The sequence below is a fragment of the Zophobas morio genome, unplaced genomic scaffold, assembly GCF_036711695.1.
Source record: "Zophobas morio isolate AGI-343-1 ecotype UQ-CSIRO unplaced genomic scaffold, CSIRO_AGI_Zmor_V1 ptg000009l, whole genome shotgun sequence".
Lineage (NCBI taxonomy): Eukaryota > Metazoa > Arthropoda > Insecta > Coleoptera > Tenebrionidae > Zophobas > Zophobas morio.
This window is the reverse complement of record NW_026972114.1, coordinates 721,709-743,444: the sequence shown is the minus strand read 5'-3', so window position 1 is coordinate 743,444 and position 21,736 is coordinate 721,709. Positions and strand designations below refer to the sequence as shown.

The 21,736-nt window shown below is 35.3% G+C and overlaps 2 protein-coding genes across 2 annotated transcripts in view; both read left to right on the top strand.

The window, feature by feature from the left end:
* The window catches only part of LOC135125746 (uncharacterized), a 565,798-nt gene that overhangs the window by 286,365 nt on the left and 257,697 nt on the right, over positions 1–21,736 (top strand). The window lies entirely within an intron of this gene.
* On the top strand, positions 16,148–16,591 carry LOC135125566 (heparan sulfate glucosamine 3-O-sulfotransferase 2-like). The gene is made up of 2 exons (XM_064051218.1): positions 16,148–16,494; positions 16,554–16,591. Exons 1-2 carry the CDS (start codon positions 16,256–16,258, stop codon positions 16,561–16,563), a joined length of 249 nt encoding a protein of 82 aa, XP_063907288.1. The 5' UTR covers positions 16,148–16,255; the 3' UTR covers positions 16,564–16,591.

The following is a 21,736-nucleotide window of genomic DNA, read 5'->3' as shown; positions in this document are numbered from 1 at the left end:
TAAAATATCCAAAAATAAGCACTTTAAATTAGTAGCAAACATTGACCTATTATATTTGGACTGCGCATTGCTGTTGCAAAGCCGTATAAGTAATGTTGTCAACATGATTAGGCAACCAGTAATATCCATTCCGGGCAAGAGTATTAAGCAACATAGGAAAATGATGGAATATTTGTTTTTACATCAAACATTAGAGTTATTTAATGTTTGTTTGGCAACTAATTAACACATAATCACAAAAAACATTGAGTGAAACAAATATTTGAATTGCTAACTGCAGAAAGGGGACATGTCCCATTTTTTACCACAATAACATTCATACATAATCGTGTTCTAGAGGTCTAAACACATCTTTACTGCAAAAACGGGCCATGTTTAATGATTTAGCTCGGGGCTACAAGCGGATGAAATTTACGGTTACAGCAGAAAAGGGATATGTCCAGGAGATATCGACTTTCTGCAGTAAACACCGTGGTCTCAACGTCTTGCGTTATTCTTATCCAACACGACACTCAAAAACATGTCTTACATGGGAATTTCTTGTAGAGAAGTAAGAATTTTGCAATTAAGCTACGCCCTCTTGGCTCACGACGAATAAAAAAATCATCACAATTGAGATAGGGTGGGTGGGCGGGGCTTATATTTTGCCCTTTTTTCTTAATCTCCGCAATCATCTTTTCGCAACAAAAATTTAAAACATGTTTAAAATGGTAAATTTTTGTAGGGAAATATAGATTTTTCAGTGACGCTTCACTCCTCGGCCTGGAAACGAATGAAAAATTCATCATTAAACTAAGCCCCACCCACACCTGCCGCGAACTCAATAGTGGAGAAATTTTCATTTGTTGCCAGACTGGGGGGCGGAGCATAATTGCAAAATTCGTAGTTCCTACAAAAATTTACCGTTTTAAACATGTTTTAAATTTTTGTTGTGAGAAGATGACTACGTGTATTAAGTGCAAAATTAGTATAATAACTAGCCATCAGCCAGAAGAAAATGACGGATATAACAAACACTTTACGATTTATCCCAGACGCTTATAACGCATTTTGGCAGGAGATTGCTACTTGGCCAACTGTAGAACAGGAGCGCGATAATGATTAAGTTTTTTAGTCAGATATACATATAACATGTTTGTGTAAAATTATAACTGAAATAAAGCTGTTTTTTGTGTTTTTTTTACCTTTTTTTTTCATTTTACTGCAAAAAGGGGATATGTCCAAGTGTCAAATTTGACAGCCAAATTGACCCAAAAAAGAAAACATGCATTTAACCAACACTCGTTGATAACTGAGAACATAGAGAACCGACAATTGAAAACGGGGATCGGAAACAAGTAGTTGTAAAAATCTGAGACGTTTTATTCATTTCCTCAACATTTTGAAAAATGTGATATACCCCTTTCTGCAGTTAGCAATTCATTTATTTACTCTTATAGCTAATACGCAAAAAAAGAACACTCTTTTTGTCGTTACAAACGTCGAAAATTTTATATTAAAGTTTTGACACGGAAAAACTATTGAACAAACTTTATTAATCTCAACAGACTGAGAAATCTGTTAAGACTGTCATAATCATGTGATATAATTTTGAAATTAATTACTTAAACGATTTAATAGATTTATATAATTAATTATTGATTTTTAAACAATATCAATTTTGAATACCTATGTCTAATCCTGTTATCAAATTCATTTCGTTGCTTATTTCGATGATGAATACGAATTGTGAAATAAATTTTTAGGACAAGGTAATTTAGTTGAATATGGTGTTTATTTAATGGATCCTGATTTAAGATATGATCATCTAATTCGCAAAATATATTTTTAGATTAATATCTTTTAAAACATTTAGGATCAACTGTTTCAATGAAACACTTTTTCTTATGTCATAAAAATGAATGACACGTTCGGCTGCTTTACAAAGCTTGACGACATCTTTTGAAGCTTTGCAAAGACCACCTCGATTTTTCCTATTTAGTAATGAAGAAAAGGAATTTCGATCGACTAAAACATTTGCACAAATTTCGCATTTTACAAGGGATGTTACTTTTTTTGCAACAAACCCTGCTATATACTCTGTTATGTCATCTACATATGTTGTTAAACTGATTTGTTCTTCACATAGCGCAGTCATTTCGTCATCGACATTTAAATTTTGCTGCAGGTCTTCTATCAACAAATCATCTATTTTAGACTTTGCCTTAATACTGGTACTGGGGATTGAAAGTATGCTGGTCGCATCTTGAGCCAAACAGTTGGCTGCAGAAGAAGTTGAGATTTCAGCATGCATCAGAAGTCTTTTATAAGCTCCTTCAAATTGTGCAGCTGTTGGATTATTGTTGAATCCACCTCTGGCTCTTATGGCAGAAAAAAACATTTCAATGTGGTCTTGACTTAACTTATAACTTAAAATGTAGGTCATATAGTTATTTCTTTTGACCACGTCTTCATAGAGATTTTTAAGGCTTGTTAGAGTTATTACAAGTCCCAGAAATCCCGTTTTCCTTCTAGTCTGCAATATATTAGTATTTTTCGAATCCTTTATCGTTGTTAAATATTGGGTTGCCTCATCCACGAACTTGTAAAACTCTGTTTCGTTTGTTGTTGATAAAGGTTTACCCCAAGTGCTCTTGCTTAAAAAATTTCTGGAGTTCAGCACGTCGAAGATGTTGTTCAGCATTCTGCAGAATTTTGCAGTTGCATCCACGTCTACAAATTTTGGCAACTGTAAATCATATTTGCAAAATTCTAAACCGTCTGCCACGCTCGCGCTGAACAACTGAACGGCCAATTTGACTTTCATGATTTCTTTTTTGAAATCCAGGTGTCGTCTAGATAATTTGTTAGCAGCATGCAACCCACTTGCCTCTTGCAAGTTAACCAAATTTTCAAAACAACTCCATTTAACACTGTTTCCCTCTCCATCTTTTAAACATTTCCATTCACCAAGAGCGTTTCTTATTAACTTTACCATATGACAAGCATCAAGTACAATATGGACTCTCTCTTTGGTGAATGGATGTAGAAACCAAGGCGTCATATTCGGCAATTCCAACTTTGCACCCAGATTGCAGGCTGTGGAAAAATTTGTTACCGTACCGTCAAAAGTCAGAGCTGCAATTTTAGCACCACAGTCGTGCGCCAATTTCAAGCAGCCTTTAATCAGATTTGCTTTTTCTAAAGCTCCTATGCCGTCAAGAAGAAAATAACCTAGAGGGAGTTTCCAACGGGAATTTAAAGCTACTAACAAAAATACTAATGCTTCCTTTGCTTCCGGTAGTGCGTCGCTTTGGATATTCGTACCATAATCGACAAGTCTTTTCAACATCGGCATCATCGGTGCGTGTGTTGTGTTTTGGTGCTCCAGTAATCTCAGCGATTTTTTGAGGTTATTTGTTCACTTAAATTTTTAACTATTAGGTGTCATCCCTGGTCTAATTTCTGCATTCCTGTGGTGGTGAGTTCGTTCCAAAAGGGTGTTTCGGTATGGGCCTCTTTTGAATGTGGCTCGTATACCCTAGTACTTAAGATCGTTTATTGAATACACCATTTTTCTTATAAATTTCTTATAAACGTATTTTCTGGTACAGTTTTTGCGAATTCCCCCTTTTGGGGGAATTATACCTTGCAATGGCGGTTAAATGTAAAATGTGCAACAAGTATATAAATAGAAATGACGATTATATAGCATGTCGTAAGGGATGTAGCGCTAATTACCACCTGTCTTGTGCCAACTTAAACAAAAATGATGTTATTTCTATGAAAGAGACAGGCTTAATAAAATCTTGGAGTTGTGATTACTGCAGTTCAACTTCGACCTCTGTAACAAACACGGAAAATATTCTAACTCCTGTACCATCCATGTCACTTTTTGATAGTGCCGCAATAGGGAAGCTTCCAAATTGTCTAAGAGATATTTTTGTTGATTTTACACGCACAGTTAATAAAAACTTTACTTTCTTCAGTCAGCAAATCGAGGATTTAAAACACGAAAACACACTATTACGCGAAGAAATTAAAATGATGAATCAACACTATCATAATCGTGAATTACAAATTCCCACAGAATCAGTTGCATCGTATGCTGCTACCCTCAAAAACGCGTCTGCCATTGTAGTCAAACCAAAAAATGGAGCTCAAAGTATTGCTCAAACTAAATCTGACATTCTAACATCAATCAGCCCTGGAATTTCTGATGAAATCGGAATTGCGAAAGTCAAACCCATAAAAAATGGTGGTGTATTTTTAAAATGCCAAAACCCTGGTGAATTTAAAAAACTTGCACATGATAACAATTTAAACGAAAATTATGACATTCGTGATGTCAAGACACCCTTACCAAGAATTCGTATTTCAGGTATATCAGAGGATATAAGTGAAGAAATGATAGTACCTTACCTATTGAAACAAAATAAACATATATTTTCAGATAATTCGCAGTGTACTCTCTTAAAATATTTGCCTATAAAAAGACGACGAAACCTACATCAAATAATACTGCAAGTCGACATTTCCTCATATAAAAAAGCACTGAACCTAGGCCACTGTCTAATTGGTTTGGACGGCTGCAATATTTACGATGCTGTAGATGTTTTGCGTCGTTACAAGTACAATGGTTTTAATCACTCTGTAAAAACTTGTAAGAAAACTCTTTCTTGTCCAAAATTCTCTAAAGAACATGAGTTAAAAGAGTGTAAAGCTCAAAATGATCAATGGCAATGCATCAACTGCTCTAGTATTCAGGCTAGGGATAACTTAAATACAGAACAGATCTCTCATGCTAGCTGGGACTACGAGAATTGTTGTTTTTACAAAAATTTAATTCGGAAATTAAAATCAGAAGTTTTCGGCTTAAGCGACTTGTAGCAACCAGTCTCTTCAACTGCTTCTCCTCAAACACCAATACCTCCTACTTCCTCGATGGTCTTAAATACGTCACCTGGACTACAACTCCCGCAACCTTATATCTATAATTCTAATCTTATTTGTAACTACCAGAATGTAGGAGGTGTTAATACAAAATTAAAAGACTTATTTCATGCAACAACTCAGGTACCTTACGATATCATCGTACTGACTGAAACGTGGTTACACGATAGTGTAAAAGATGGTGAAATCATTGATTTAAATTCTTACCAGATATTTAGATCCGATCGTAAATTTACTGTTTTAAACTACAGGAGAGGAGGTGGGGTATTATTGGGAATACGACATAATATTAAAGCAATTAATTTAGATGTCTATAGTATTTGTAATGATATCCATAAAGTTCCGACTATCGATGTATTACTGGTAAAGATATTTAATAACTGTCGTTGCACATATATATATGTGTTTTATATATTCCGCCATCGTGTCCTACCAACAGTTACTCCATCTTATTCGACTCGCTTATGTCAATGCACGAACTATATGATTCCGACCTGCTCATCTTAGGTGACTTCAATATCCCGGAATTTATTGACTGGTCACATCACCAACCGAGCTCTTCTATCCATGCATCCTATTCATCATTTATATCTTTTTTCAATTTAAGTCAACAAAATCGTGTTACAGATAAAATGAATAGATTGCTAGACCTCGTGTTGTGTAGCAAGCAATGTAAAGTCTCGAAGGCAAACGATTTAATTCTCGCTGAAAATGATTATCATCCAGCTCTCGAAATTATAGTAGAATCGCTCAAGTCAAAAACAACTAAATATTCATCTACTGGTGTTCTTGAGTACAATTTTAGAAAAGCTAGACTGCATGACTTGTACAATGAATTGGCACTGGTTAATTGGTCGTTTCTTCTAAATATTTCTGACCCTAACATTTTGGTTTCTTCCTTTAACAAAATGTTGTATAATTTATTGAACAAAAGTGTTCCTAAAAAATCGCCGTCACTTGGAGCCTATCCAGCCTGGTTTGACAAAAATATTATTTTGCTTATAAAACAAAAACATGCAGTCTGGCGAAAGTTTAAAAAATACAACAAAAATGACGATTACAATGAGTTTAAACAATTAAGGAGTAAAATAAAAGCTGATATTAAGACTGCCTACTCAGCTTATATTAAAAAATTGAACAACGATATCAAATTTAATCCGAAACGTTTCTGGAGCTACATAAATTCGATTAACAATAGTACATCCATCCCCTCTGTTATGAAGTCTGGTGATGAAATAATTACTCAGCCACAACAAATCGTTGACGCATTTGCGGATTGTTTTTCGGATTCGTTCTCGGTGAATAACTCTTCCGTTATCTCTGATAATAATATTGCGCTATATCCAAAAACCTTACATATAAAAAATAATATAACAGAGGAAGAAATTTTGATGTCTATTTCTAAAATAAAACCTAATTTAATAACTGGACCAGATTTAATTCCAGCCTTTATTGTCTCAGACTGTAAATCGGCTTTAGCTTATCCTCTAAAAATAATTTTTAATCAAATACTCAAAACAAGTACCTTTCCTTCTGACTGGAAAATTGCTCGTGTTTGTCCAATTTTCAAAAAAGGTAATAGGTCCCAAGTAAAAAATTACAGACCTATATCTATAATTAATAACTTTAGTAAAGTCTTTGAACTTATAATGCATGAAAGGATGTCCCGTCACATTTTCAATCAGGTTTCTTTATGTCAGCATGGTTTTGTGGCAAAAAGATCAACGGTCACAAATTTAATATCTATCACGCAATTTCTTTGTGAACATATCGATAAGGGAAAACAGGTTGATGTATTGTATGCCGATTTGTCGAAGGCTTTCGACCGAGTCGATCACAATTTGCTTATAGCTAAATTGGAACACTTCGGGTTGTCACAGGATTTATTGAATCTGATATCATCATATCTGTATGATAGATCTTCATATGTACAGTACCGGGGTTATAAATCTAAATTATTTAAACAAATTTCGGGCGTTCCTCAAGGATCTGTTTTGGGACCTTTGTTTTTCATTGTGTATATAGACGACTTATCTTCGAGACTAAACATTCCTCATTTACTTTATGCGGATGATTTGAAAATAACAGGGTAACATCGATATACTTCAACGGTGGTGTACTGACAACAATTTGCTTTTAAATGGAGAAAAATGTTTTACTATAAGCTTTACTAAGAAAACTGATGTTCTACTTTTCGATTATTCTGTAGATGGTACAATAATTAATCGTTCCGACACTTTTAAAGATTTGGGCGTAACTTATGACAACAAGCTCACATTTAGGTATCACATAGAAAATACAGTTTCTTCAGCTTGTAAAGCTCTTGGTTTTATATTACGCAACGGTAAATATTTGAACAGCGTCGATACTCTTATTCTATTATACAAAACATTGGTTCGATCTCGCCTGGAGTATGCCAGTGTTGTGTGGTCGCCTATCCATCAAATACATATCTCTAGTCTTGAAAAAGTTCAGCGACGGTTTGCTAAATTCATCTTCTTCGTTTCTAACAACCAATATCCTGAGAGAGGTTATCCACATGATATTTTACTACAAGAAGTTCAACTGCCTCAGCTAATTAAAAGAAGAAAATATTTTTCGTTAAAATTTTTAACACAAATATTAACGAATAAAATCGATAGTCCTTATTTATTGTCAAAAATCTTATTCAAAACCCCATCATTCAACAGCAGGAAATTGAACACGTTCGAAATTCCAACGCCTAGAACAAATGCACTGCTAATGTCTCCAATATATCAGATGATTCTGAACTATTATGATGTTAATGACAACATAGAGATATTCGTAGTAAACGATTGTGTGTTAAGAGCAGCTATCCTAACTTGATATACAACATAATAGAATCAGCCAATTAAAATTGTTTAACTTTCCTATAGGATAAGGTAGTAATAATAGCTGCCTGAATAGTCAACAATTTTTCGTAACACATGTAAATACATAATCTTTACATATCATTCGGTTAGTCTGTAATTGGGTTCCACCACCTGTAGACTGGCTTTTAGTACTAATAATAATAATAAATAATAAAGTCCCTGATACCGTCTACCATTCCATTCAACGTGTTTCCTAATAGACATTTCATCCATAACTAAGGTGCATACCACATCCTGCCCTTTTTCCTTAGCTTCATTGACTTTGAGCTTAAGAGCTCGTAAAGCTTCTGCAGTGTAGCCAGGAGACCCGTCGACCGCAGAAAGCCATTTACGTAGGGTACTTGGATGCGGTAAACAATTACTAAAAATTTTGCGGACGTAATTACATGCTGAGTTGGAGTAGAAATGTAAAGTTAAAGCAAAACTGCGTAAGTGAGGTGGAAATTCCCTTATTCTGTTGTAGTTGTCTTAAAAGCAGTTCCATTTCAGATTGGGGAATACTTTCCTGTAAATAAGTTATAATAAAAAAATAAAAAGCCCTGAAAACAAATGCATAGCCCACAAATTTATTAAATAAAATTTTATTCTTGGAAAAATATGATTAAGCACCTAAGAATGGTAAATATTTCTTACCACCTTAAAATAAAGCATCCCATATATTTGAATCCATAGAGTCTACGTATTCAAAAGTACTACATTTTACATTTAATAGTTATATGTAATACCATTCAAGATAGCAAAGCAGTAACAAAGCACATTCATTAAAAACAACTAAAGCAAAGTACTCTTCGTCATAAGCACACATATCCTATATATGTTACAGCTAATATCCGAAATACGTTATTATGCATAATAACTAGACATTTTAGGAATTATGCGTAATAACTAACTTGTCAGTTATTATGCATAATAACCGGAAAGATTAGGAATTATGCGTAATAACTGAAACTTTCAGTTATTATGCATAATAACAGAAACGTTTAGGTAATATTGATAATAACTAACAGAGGAACAGGAATTATGCATAATACCTGAAACATTAGTCATTAAGCATATTGCCTAACATGTCCAGGTGATTTCACAAAAAACGGGACAAAATGAGCAAATCAGGTGAAAAGCAATGGAAATATGACGTTTATGTTACTGTAATTTGTCCCGTTTTTACTTCCCGAGCGTAAGTAAAGGAAGTATTGTAATCGAGTCCTTCGGCCGACTCTCTACTTTTACGTTTTCTCGATCTTTCATGACCCCTACAGGACGAAGAAATAGGTCTCCCATTTCCGTCTATCTGTCCGTCTGTCCGTTTGTTGGTCTGTCCGTCTGTCCATCTGTCTGCCGTCCCGGATTTTTATTAGACAGATAATCTCCGAAAGTACTGGACTGATTGTTGTGAAATTTTGTACTTACATTAGGAATATCATGTAAATGGTAAAACGCTAACCAAAATTTGTCTAATCAGTCCCACCACTATGGGATGACGTCACTTCAAAATTGTACATAGTAAATGGGTTTTAAATTGTATAAAATAACATAGCCCTACACATGTAGTTTACGACTCCGAATTGAGTTTTTACTCGAAACGTTCAGATTTTTGGAAAAAAAATCAAAATTATAAAGCAACATTTTGCAATTAAATTTTGAATCTGCAAAACCGAATGCTTTGAAATCTTGCAGATGGTTTACAGTTATGATAAGCATGGTAAATTTTTAGTCAAAATATATTTACTTGTCCCCTCCAAAAAATTGATGACGTCAGCTCAAAAGTTTGACGAATAAATCCTATCTAAAATGTACAAACTATGAAGAGTCTGTACTTGTGATTTATCATTCCATTCATATTTTTTTTGATTTGCATATACAGGGTGACTCAAAAAATTAATGAATGTGTGAATTTATTTTATTGATTTAATCAGGAACCACAAAACCGAATGCTTTGAAATGTTGAATATGTTTTACAGTTACCATAGGCATGGTAAATTTTTAGTCAAAATGTCTTTGCTCCTCCCCCCTAAAAAATTTATGACGTCACCTGAAAATTTTGCTGAATAAATCCTATTTCAAATGTGCAAAATATGATGAGTCTGTATTTGTGATTTATCATTCCATTCATATTTTTTTAATTTTCATATACAGAGTGACTCAAAAAAATTAATGAATGCGTGAATTTATTTTATTAATTAAACCGATTATTTTGAAGTCTTGGAGATGTTTTAAATTTATCATAAGTAGGGTAAGATTTTTTATCAAAATATATTTGCTTTCTAAAATTGATGACGTCACCTTAAAATTTTACTAAACAAATCCTATCCTAAATGTGTAAAGAATGATGACTCTATACTTGTGATTTATCACTGCATTAATATTTTGTAGATTTGCTTATACGGGGTGTCTGAAAAAAATTAATGACTGAGTCAATTAATTTTATGGATTAAATCAAGAATTACAAAACTGAATACTTTGAAATACTATATACTTGACAAATTATTAATCAAAATAAATCTGTTTATTTCCCCCACAAAATTGATGACGTTATCTCAAAATTTTGCCGAATAAATTCTACCCAAAATTATGTCGATTGTAGCTTACTAGTTAATTGTTTTGATCCTCTGTTTTTAGGGGACGAACTCATTCAAATCAAACTAATTTCTACGTGACATTTTTTCGATGCATAAACATAAACACTTCCAAGTTGTTTTTCTTATCGAGGATAACCTAAGGACGTTCAGTAATGTCAGTTCATTGGGCAATTTGTTACTTTCAAATTTTCTCGACATTTCATAATCCCTAGACAAGGCCGTCTAGGGGGAGGTTAGCGGATGCTCCCCTAGATCTAGACAAGTTATAATTAACCAAATGTGAATTACAGCATCCAAAAACCGAATAAAATGTAGTGTTTTATTCAATAAACGGAAATCAGAGCAATAAAAAGTCTGGTCCGTCGGCATTGTCATCCGGTTATTCCAATTCGTGGAAAACATGTTTTAGTTTACTTTATGTTTCACCGTCACGTCTACAGGTTGATAAGTGTTATGGCTATTTGTCTTAAATTACAAGTACTATACAGGATGTTCCTTTTATCTGTTCACGCCTGACAATTTTTGCATAGGCGACATATTATATACCCCAGAGACGACTTCGTTTTTAATAAGCAATCACAGGAATCACAAAAAAAATGACAAAGATGTCAATGCCAAATAATGATAGAATTGAAAAAATTAATACTTACTCAATTTTTATTTTAAAATGTCTCGCTACCAAAATGTAATACGAAAAAAACACAATAGGTATGCAGACGTCACATTTCCGACAGCGAGGGAAGTACTGTCTAAACTCTTTAGACCAATTTTTTTTTTAATCAACTGTACATGTGATATGTAGGGTAAAGCGAGGCAGGATGGGTAGCTTTTTTGAAAATATTATGCATAATTCCTGTTCCTCTGTTAGTTATTATCAGTATTACCTAAACGTTTCCGTTATTATGCATAATAACTGAAAATTTCAGTTATTACGCATAATCCCTAATCTGTTCGGTTATTATGCATAATAACTGACAAGTTTAGTTATTACGCATAATTCCTAAAATGTCTAGTTATTATGCATAATAACGGATTTCGGATATTAGCTGTAACATATACAAATAGTTACTTGCATATTAGTTCATGCTGTAAAGCGGTGGTTTTATCCTTGGATTTATCCGACTTCTAACACGATTATATAGCAGTCAAGTATCTATAAAAAATAATTATCAAAATATACCTTCAGCAAGAAAATTCCATCTTGAGAAATTGCTTTTTTTTCTTGCAAGTGTTGGATTAAATGCTTCAATGTTAGTACTTTTTTTTGAAGTCTGGTATTTTTAACACGCAGAACTTTCAATTTATTTTTTTGAATTTTTAAATCACGTTAGGCAGTTTCCCACATTTTTTTCGCTATTTTTGGATTTTGCAGGTGATGTTCCTCAAAATCACCAAAATATATAGGTGCTTTCCTTTTCCTTAAAAGATACGATATCAAAATTAGATGAGGAGATAGCCAACTAAATATCGCAGCTAGTTTATGTCGAGAAGGTAAATAATATTTTCTTACCTATTCTGCGATATATTTTTTTCGCAACGTTCTTGACTTGTTACTGGAACTATATGAATCAATTCTGATTGCTGATTTTTTGAACACAGACTGAAATTATGGATTTTCAGAAATAGAATTAAATAAATAAAATTCAAAAAAAAAATAAACATGAATTGACTTTTGTATAGGTTCATACCTATTTTCTATATTCAAATTTTCTCTTTGGATAGAAGAAGCCTTCCTCTCCACAGTTGCTTTGTGAAGATGTTTAGGAAAATTAAATAAGGAAGGTACAGCATCTGTTTTTAGTCTCCTTTTTCCCTCAAGAATGATAAAATCACTCTTTTTAAAATGCTTGCTGCATAAAACGGAATATTTGGACGGGTGGAATTTTTCTCGCTTCGTTGCTATTATCCACTTTTGTTTCAAATTTACATCAGCAGGAAAACTAACAAATTCCAGATAATATTAATTAAATCTTAAATTAAATCATGATACAAGTAAATTTACTTATATCATGAATTAAACAATATCAGTTATTCTCGGTCGTATAAGTAGCGATTATGATGAGTATATTTTATACTTAGAAAAGTAAAATTTGAACAGCAGTCATTTTATATGTAGCAATAGCAAAACTGTCCTATTTCAACACTTCCCTTGGCTTTACGAAGGAAGTAAAAATAATCTAATTAATTATAATAATTAGTAATTACTAACCTGTGAAATGAAACCGTGGGATCTTGTCCATATCTTTGTTGGCAGTTAAATGCCGCACAAGACTTCACCATTGTGGTAACAGTGGATAAAATGTCATATACATATAACAATTTAACTAAAAATTTAATATTTTGTAGAAAACAGTCCAAAATAAATAAAGTACACGAGTTTTTGGCTATAAGGGGCTTCGCGCCAATTTACACCAATGATGCTTTTGCCCCGAATGGGTATTGTGTGTTGCCTAATCATGTTGACAACAGTTTAGAGCGGGCACGAGCAGTCCAATAATAGTAGGTCCATGGTAGCAAACGAGAGCACGCGAAACACTCGTTCACTCGTTCAAATAACATTGTCTGACTTAATTAATCCCAGAACGATACTTGGTACGCCATCTGTCGGGTGGTACGGGACGTACTGTTGTGTCTTTAACAGTTTAGATATTTTTATAATATTCTTTAATTTATTGAAATGTCATAATGAAAAATTATTCTAAACCGTTAAATACACAACAATTTTTGGCGACAAATGATTAAAAAACATGGCGGAAGATTTATCAGCATTAGTAACGGCCCTTAGTGGATTGGTTCTACATTAAAAAAACCAACGAACATTGACTGCAAGTGTACAAGAATTTTGCAGACCCAGGCTATGTCTTTCGACGGATTCGATGAAAGCGTTGAAAATTTTGAGAGTTACAGTCAGACTCGAAATTTTTTTCAAATTAAGAGGTTTGCATAAAAACGACAAAGAAACTAGTGATGCCAAAGTTATGGTATTAACAAATTGTTTGGGCAGCAGACATTACAAATTACTTGTAAATTTGACCTCTCCAGAACTACCAGCTACAAAAACCTACCAAGAATTAATGGATCTTCTAAGAAATCATTTTGCACCGAAGGGAAATGTTTTACCTGAACAACATAAATTCTTTTCAAGAGTTGAACAACCAGCTGAATCAATTTCTACATTCGTTGCAGGATTGAAAGAACTAATTAAAAATTGCGAATTCAAAACGGAATGTAAAGAAAAAGAGGTTTTTTACTTGTTCGAAATCTGTGATCGACATGTCATTACAAGCTCAGTTTATCCGAGGACTATAAGATTCCAGCATTAGAGAAAGAATTCTTCAATTAGTAAACGTCTCGTTTGATAAACCATTAGAAACAGCATTGACAATCGAAGCTTCAAGAATTCAAAATCGAGAAGTTTATAACAACTCATCACATGCGTCAAATAATGTTCATAAAATTGGTTTTACTAAGGGACAATCAGCATCAAAATATGATCAAAATAGATCTTCACGTCAAAAATCTTCAAAAATAACAGGTCGAAGCATAACGCACGACGTATTATTGTTTCCAATGTGTGCCCGTCGATACCTCATACCACTATCGAAAACTTAATCTCCACTTTAGGTCTGAACTTGACTTCGAAAATGTCTTTTCTGAAAGCCAGCATTGAAGGCAATGAATATAAACATGTATTAAGCTGTAACGTTTAAAATGCGCAGCGCGCGGCTAGGCGGAAGCGACGGCAAGGGGGAGAAACAAAAAAGAGGGAGGTGATAAGTCGGTACGAAAGACGACGCCATTTGGAGGAGGCGAGAGAAAATCGATGCCGAGGAAAAAAGAGTGCCTATAAGACCTAGGTGAATGACGACAAAAATGCGACAAGGGATAACGTCCCCTTTCAACGCAGGTTTTTTTCTTCTTTTTCTTTCTTCGTATCCTGTTGTCGTCACCTTCGAGAGTCTGCGAGACACCCTGGTTGCGCGGAATCCAGGAAAGGCACAGGCAGCCCCCCGACAAAAAGCGGAGAGACGGAGGTCCAGAGCCATCACCGCGACAGGGACGCACAGTCGATCGCCCGAAATTGGTACCAATTCGGTGAGTCGCGGGGGAGTGTGCACAGGCCGTCCGGAAGAGCTCCGGGAGTGTTTTCGCGTGGGCGAGTTGTCGTTTAAACCGTCACCCGTCACCAACACCCTAGAGTCGCCGCCGTTTCAACCAAACCGTTGATGACGCGATTGAATTATTTTTTTTAGTTACATTTTTCTGTACATAGGATTTTATTATACTAATTAAGTCTGCCCGGGTGTTCGTTACTTTTTCCCTCTCTTTTTCCCTTTTCTTCCCTTTCATCTCTTTCTTCTACTCTTTCTTTCTTTACTTTCCTGTGGTCTTTTTTCTGTATGGCCTCTTGAGGCATGCTGGCGCCCTAGTTTTCGAGTTTGATCCACCTTTGATCGACCCACCACCTCGCACGACGAAAGAGTTAGTCAGGCCGTGGGCGTTCTTTTGAGGAAGACGTCACAAAGCTTTCGACGACAAGTTTATGTACAACCAAATGAATCAATTGAACTTCCATCGTCTATGGTCATTAAATATCATAACACGAACTACAGGTTATTTTTAAGTTACGATAATGTGTGCTTTAAATGTAGAACCGCTGGCCATTTTGCTAACGACTGTCCCAACAATACTCATAGTGATGATTCTGCTACTAAAACACAAAACGACACCGTCAACAATTCGTCTACATCACCACCCTTTGTAACTGACAAACGCACTATTATTATTATTATTATTATTATGTGTGTAAGATATAAGATTATAGACCAACGGTTAGCGGATCATCAAATTGATCTTTCTCAAACAACAGCTATAAATTACTGTTGTCCCTATACAAGGTGAAATCTAAAGTCAACGCGTAATTAGAGATTAATAATTAAAGAGCAGCCAGAAATTTTTACTTAAAGAAATCTAACATGTTTTCATGGCAGTTATAGTTAGAGCACATTTCATGTAGAGGAGAGTATTTCTGAATGTCAATCCTTGGCGTCGGCAGATAGAAAAGTTGTTGAAGGCGCGATGATGGCCTGGGAACCCAAAAGTGAAGCTGTTCCAAAAGCTGTGGACAATCGATGCCATAATGTATTAGTTTTTTAAGAAAATATAGAGAATCTCTGATACGTCTAGTCTTTAAGTCGTTATATCCAAATCTGATCAACAGGTCAGATTGGGGTAGGCCTCTAGGAGGATAATTAGCGTCTATTTTGAATGCTAAAAACTTGAGAAAACACCTCTGGATTTTTTCTATAGATTGAATGTAAAATTGAGCTGACGGAGCCCATACAATACTGGCGTATTCAAGTTTTGATCTTACGAAACCACAATATAACGTATTAAAAATAGTGATGTTATGTTAAGAACTGGACCCATGGGATTTAAACGCTTCAGCAATTATACAGGGTGCCGCATCCAAGTCTGGACATAGGGAATTAACATGGCAAGTTGGTTTTTATTTTATAATATCTCCCCAGATCACTTTAAAGCTATTACTGAGTGATACCTTTGTGGAGGTCGAAGAGGGCTATCGCCCAGTATTTTTTTCAAATCGTTGCATCGCGTTCATTTACTGTAAAAAGGTTTTAAAAATCGTATTTTGAAATTCGCGCCCGATCCGAGTTGTCGCGAAATGTTCCGTCGCACTGTCGAAGTTCGGCGATCGCGTCTTCAGATTAGCCATGCAAAATGCAAATGTCAAAGTGAAATTGGAAATTATTCTCAGAAATCAACGAACAACTCAAACTGATTTATTTTATCCGGTGTGATGATTATTGTAGGACAAATTAAACGGAATAAATGCACAAATTGATCCATTCATTCGTCATAGTGCGCGACCCCGTCAAACGAGCCATCTCGAACTACACTCAGACCGTATCCAAAAAGCCCGCGATGAAGACTTCGAGCAGCTGGTCTTCCTGTAAACCCCATGGACAGCATTCTGACATGTCCTGGGAGCCCTTCAAGCTAGGAATGTACATTCGTACCGAAAAGACGAAGAAGAAGAAGCTAGGGATGTACTCGCGCTGCCTCACTCAGTAATCACTGAACGACTCAAATTGAATTATTTTATCCAATATAACGATTATTATTGTAGGTCAATTTAAACGGAATAAATGCACAAACTGCACAAAATATTTTATTAGGTTATGTTGGTGGTGCTGGTCGAGTCTTTATTACTAAAATCTCATTAAAATGCCATGTTCTACTGCAATTAGATGAAAAAGCGAGGGTCCGCTTTTCTTATTGTGTGATGATAAGATTTACCATCAAAAGAGCTGGCGCCTTTGAAGAGAACCTTTTAATGAACCATTTAGATAACTACAAATAACAAAATTTAAAAATTGTTGATGAATGAAGTAATGAAATATTGTACGAATCTGGAGAAGTATTACACTATTTTCAAGAATTGCTCAAAAAGACTGCTCTCAGCAGCCGTACAGTAAGTACGCCAATCTTCAAAACTCCTACGCGTGTTGATTAGCATTTGAGTTGAAATATGAAGACAATATTGCTGGATTGCTTGTTTCAGCGCGTCTCTGTTTGTATAGCTCGTATTGTTCGAATACAGATGCTCGTGAAGAAATCTCCAAAGAACAAATTGACAGGGGTTTAGATCTGGCGAATGCACAGGCCAATGGGGCGGTGCAAACTTTCCATTCCAACATTGCGGGAAAATAGTGGTTCAAATAAACAACATTTATGCGAGTTCTATGGCTGGAGATTTGATCCTGCATGTAAAAGATCTGCTGCAGATGCCGCACCCTTCGAGTCCTAGGAAGTATTTGCTGATCTAGCATATTGTCCTACTTCTGAGCATTCAATCCAAATTCGATGAAAAAAGGTGTAATGACATGATGTCCTCGAAGCCCCAGTCACACACTGACAGTTGCACGCCATTGATAACGATGGTCAATGTCATCGACCACGTGAGGATTGTGTATTGCTCAAATTTGATCGTTCTGACGATTATAACTTCCCTTAAGACCAAATGAACATTCATCAGTAAAACAAATGTTCCTCAAAAACTCTCCATCAGCCTAGATTTTCTCAAGCGTTCCTTCGTAAAACACCATACGTGAGTAGTCCTCAGGCTTTAATTTTTTGTCATGATGCTATTTGAAACTCTTCTATCCCATCTGTTTAAGATCCCTAGAAGACGTCGTGCCCACCTGATAAGAATCAGAGCCAGTGAATTGTTTCTACCACGGATCCTACAAGAGCTTGAAATAATCTGATTGGTGCCAATGACACGGCATCCCTTACAACAGTTACTAATTAGTAAAAGTTCTTAAATGCATAATTCAAATTGTGGCGCCAAACATGCACCTGTTAACACCACCTGATTTTATGTAATTTTTATTATCTTTGAAAATAAATGTAACTTTGTTTTGTGAAATATTATTTTTATTTTTGTTGTTGTTAACACAATAAATAAATAAAACAGTAATACAAAAGTTTCTGAATCCCAAAACACATTCGTAATACAGAAAAATATTTTAAAATGTTGATAAGTGAATGTTCTAGATTTCTCTCTCAAAAATTTCTTGTAACGAACATGTTTCCATGGGGCAAAAACTCCATCCCTGCTTAACGAATGTAAAATCAATTGACTTCCAATCTTTGGTGATTAAAAAAAAAGTGTGAAATTTATCCAAATTACCTACTAATTAAATTAACCGTCGAAGAACAAGCAGGCCCTCGCTTTTTCATCTAATCGCAGCTGCTCGAAGTCTTCATCTCGGGCTTTTTGGATACGGCCTGAGTGTAGTTCGAGATGAATCGTTTGACGGGGTCGCGCACTATGACGAATGAATGGATCAATTTGTGCATTTATTCCGTTTAATTTGTCCTACAATAATCATCACACCGGATAAAATAAATCAGTTTGAGTTGTTCATTGATTTCTGAGAATAATTTCTAATTTCACTTTGACATTTGGATTTTGCATGGCTAATCTGAAGACGCGATCGCCGAACTTCGACAGTGCGACGGAACATTTCGCGACAACTCAGATCGGGCGCGAATTTCAAAATACGATTTTTAAAACCTTTTTACAGTAAATGAGCGCGATGCAACGATTTGAAAAAAATACTGGCCGATAGCCCTCTTCGACCTCCACAAAGGCATCACTCAATAATAGCTTTAAAGTGATCTGGGGAGATATTATAAAATAAAAACCAATTCCCATGTTAATTCCTTATATCCAGACTTGGATGCGGCACCCTGTATTACTAATATGTAGAGAAAACGTGAGTTTAGAATCAAACATTATTCCAAAATCTCTGAAGGAATCCACTCTTGATAAGATATTCAAGTTAATAGTGTAATTGAAACTAAGCTTACAACTTTTATTTGTTAGAGACATAATGAAGCATTTGCCAAAATTTATAGGTAACATGTTAGATTTACTCCAGTTTTCAAAAGTATGAATATCTTCCTGTAGAATTTGACAGTCTTCAACATTAATAATATGACGAAAGATTTTTAGGTCGTCTGCGTAAATTAAAACTTGAGAACTAATGTTTTTAATAACATCGTTGATGTAGACATTGAAAAGTAGCGGACCTAGAACAGAGCCCTGTGGGACGCCGAACGGGACCAAAATTGTTTCGGATTGATGTTGAAGGTACGTCACGCATTGATATCTACCAGTTAGGTAAGATACCATTAATTTCAGTAAACAATCGGAGAAGCCAAAGTTGCGTAATTTTATCAGTAGAATTCTGTGGTTGAGTTTGTCAAACGCCCTGGAAAAATCAGTATATATCACGTCCACCTGCTGTTTAGCATCGAAACTATTGGCTACGAATTGGGTGAAACAACTCAAATTCGTTACAGTAGAACGACCACTTATGAATGACACACCTTTTGCAATGTACGCGGACACTATCAAACTATACAATGTTAACACTAATAATTTCTTTTTGAGACAAGATCTTAACGCAGTTTTCAAATGGTCACAGGACTGGCGACTGCTTCTCAACACCCAAAAATGTACAGTTTTATACATTGGAAAATACAATCCACAGTTTTCGTACAGCATCGGTGGCACGCAACTTGTCAAAGCGGTCTGTTGTCGAGATTTGGGTGTTTTCATTGGTTCTGATCTTTCGTGGTCACATTACATCACATATGTTGCTAAGAGAGCCACTTTCCGCGGCAGTACTTTATCAGCAATAGAGTTTTTCAACATTGGAATTCGTTACCTAATCAAATTGTAGTGAGTCGATCCACGAATGTTTTCAAAATAAGGTATGACTCGCAATTTGCGTAAACGGATTTGTTATTCCATATTGAATAGCGCGGGCATAACAAGCTTTGGTCTCTGCCCGATCGCTTTAAATAATAATAATAATGTTTCGTCTGTAGTTTCGTCCATGTTTCGTCTTTCCTCCATTTTGTATGTGGATTGAGTGTTTTGTGGAAAAACAAAAAATAATCGTATAGATGTATTATCTGAAATATGTGTGAATTAACCGCCTTGATGCACGAATTCCGTCAATTCACTCCTCATAAGCGGACACCCCTTTTGTACGGACGATTTTTCTGCGACCGGCCAACGCATAGGCATTTCTTAATAAATGTTGTTCTCTTAAGCGGACCCCCTTGTAACCGGACACGGACAGTGCTTTCAAAACAAATTTTCGAACGCAATCTCTGTTGTACGGACAATACTTGGCGACGAAACGCTGAAACAGCGTCAATAATGTGATATGCATGCATGTGGAAAATTTGTAAATATCCACATTAAGCACGTTTGCCCGTTTCATTTTTCATTCTCACTAGTCACTTATTCTCTTTCGTTTGCTGAGAGCGTAATTATGTCTCAAAAGAAAAGAATTTTAACGTTGAAAGAAAAAGTCAAAATAGTGGAGTTTTACACTAAACATAAAGTTAGTGCTCGAGTCTTAGGAAAAACATTTAAAATTGGTAAAAGTCAGGCGGCTACCATCATAAACAAAAGAAACGAACTTCTAAAAGAATGGGAAACAAACGTTAATGTCAATAAGAAGCGCACTTTCTTCAAACCTGAAGGTCTAAAAATTGATCAACGCTGCTACAAGCGGTTCATCAAAGCAAGAAATAAAAATATTCCACTGTCTGGGACAATAATAAGAAGTAAAGCTAAGGAAATTGCAGAGAGTTTGAACATTCAAAATTTTAATGCATCCTCCGGATGGTTACAACGCTTCAAGAAGAGACACAACATCACCTTCAAAGCAGTTAGTGGGGAAGCAGCTAGTGTAAATCAAGTAGACGTGGCGGAGTTTGAAGAAAAACTTCCTTCATTGATACGCGGTTATGATGCACGTGATATTTTCAACGCGGATGAAACAGGGTTTTTCGGGCATTGCCCACTAAAACTTTTTCATTCAAGGGTGAAAAGTGCTCCGGCGGAAAACTAGCAAAAGAAAGATTGTTTATTCTACACAGTGTGAATATGGCCGGGGAACGTGAAAAATTAGTCGTCATTGGTAAAGCTGCTAGACCGAGGGCTTTTGGAAAAATTAATTTAAACACTTTACCCGTTTCATGGTATTCTAACCAAAAATCTTGGATGACATCCGACATAATTAGTGACTATCTGCAGAAATTTGATAGAAAAATGGCTTCTCAAAAACGGCAGATTCTTCTTTTTCTGGGCAATGCGGCATCGCACGACAAAAACTTCAAATTAAAAAATATCAAAATAATTTTTCTTCCACCAAATACTACGTCGGTGTGCCAACTCCTAGACCAAGGGATTATTAAAAATTTCAAAACTTGGTATAGATCCATGATTGTGAAACATGTTCTGGCTAGAATGGATGAAGCCACTTCTTCAGAAGATCTGATTAAAAAAATCAACTTGTTGGATGTAATATACTTTATTCAAAAAGCATGGGAGAAAGTGACTCCTGCGACAATAACAAATTGCTTTCAAAAAGCAGGATTTAGATTCAGGAATGACACTTTTGAAAAATCCATAGATGATGCTTTTGAAGACGACGATGATATTCCCTTAGCAGTGATTGGAGAAATGACTCGAGGAATGAAACGGATGAGCAGCAATGTTGGCTTTGATGATTTTGTTAATTTTGATAACGATTTATGGATTAACGATGAAAGATTGGAGATAAACGAGCCAAGTGATGTCGAGATAGAAGAAAATGAGGAAGAAGAAGGCGAGGCAACGACAGAATACATGGAAACTGTCTCATCTGGATTCATGAAAACGAATAGGGAAGCTATAGAAGGTGTGCAAAAGCTGAAACATTTTTGTGCGAATAAAAACGA

What these genes read in the sequence shown, in the direction of transcription:
- LOC135125566 (XM_064051218.1), top strand. Translation starts at nt 16,256, where the DNA reads ATGCACAAATTGATCCATTCATTCGTCATAGTGCGCGACCCCGTCAAA.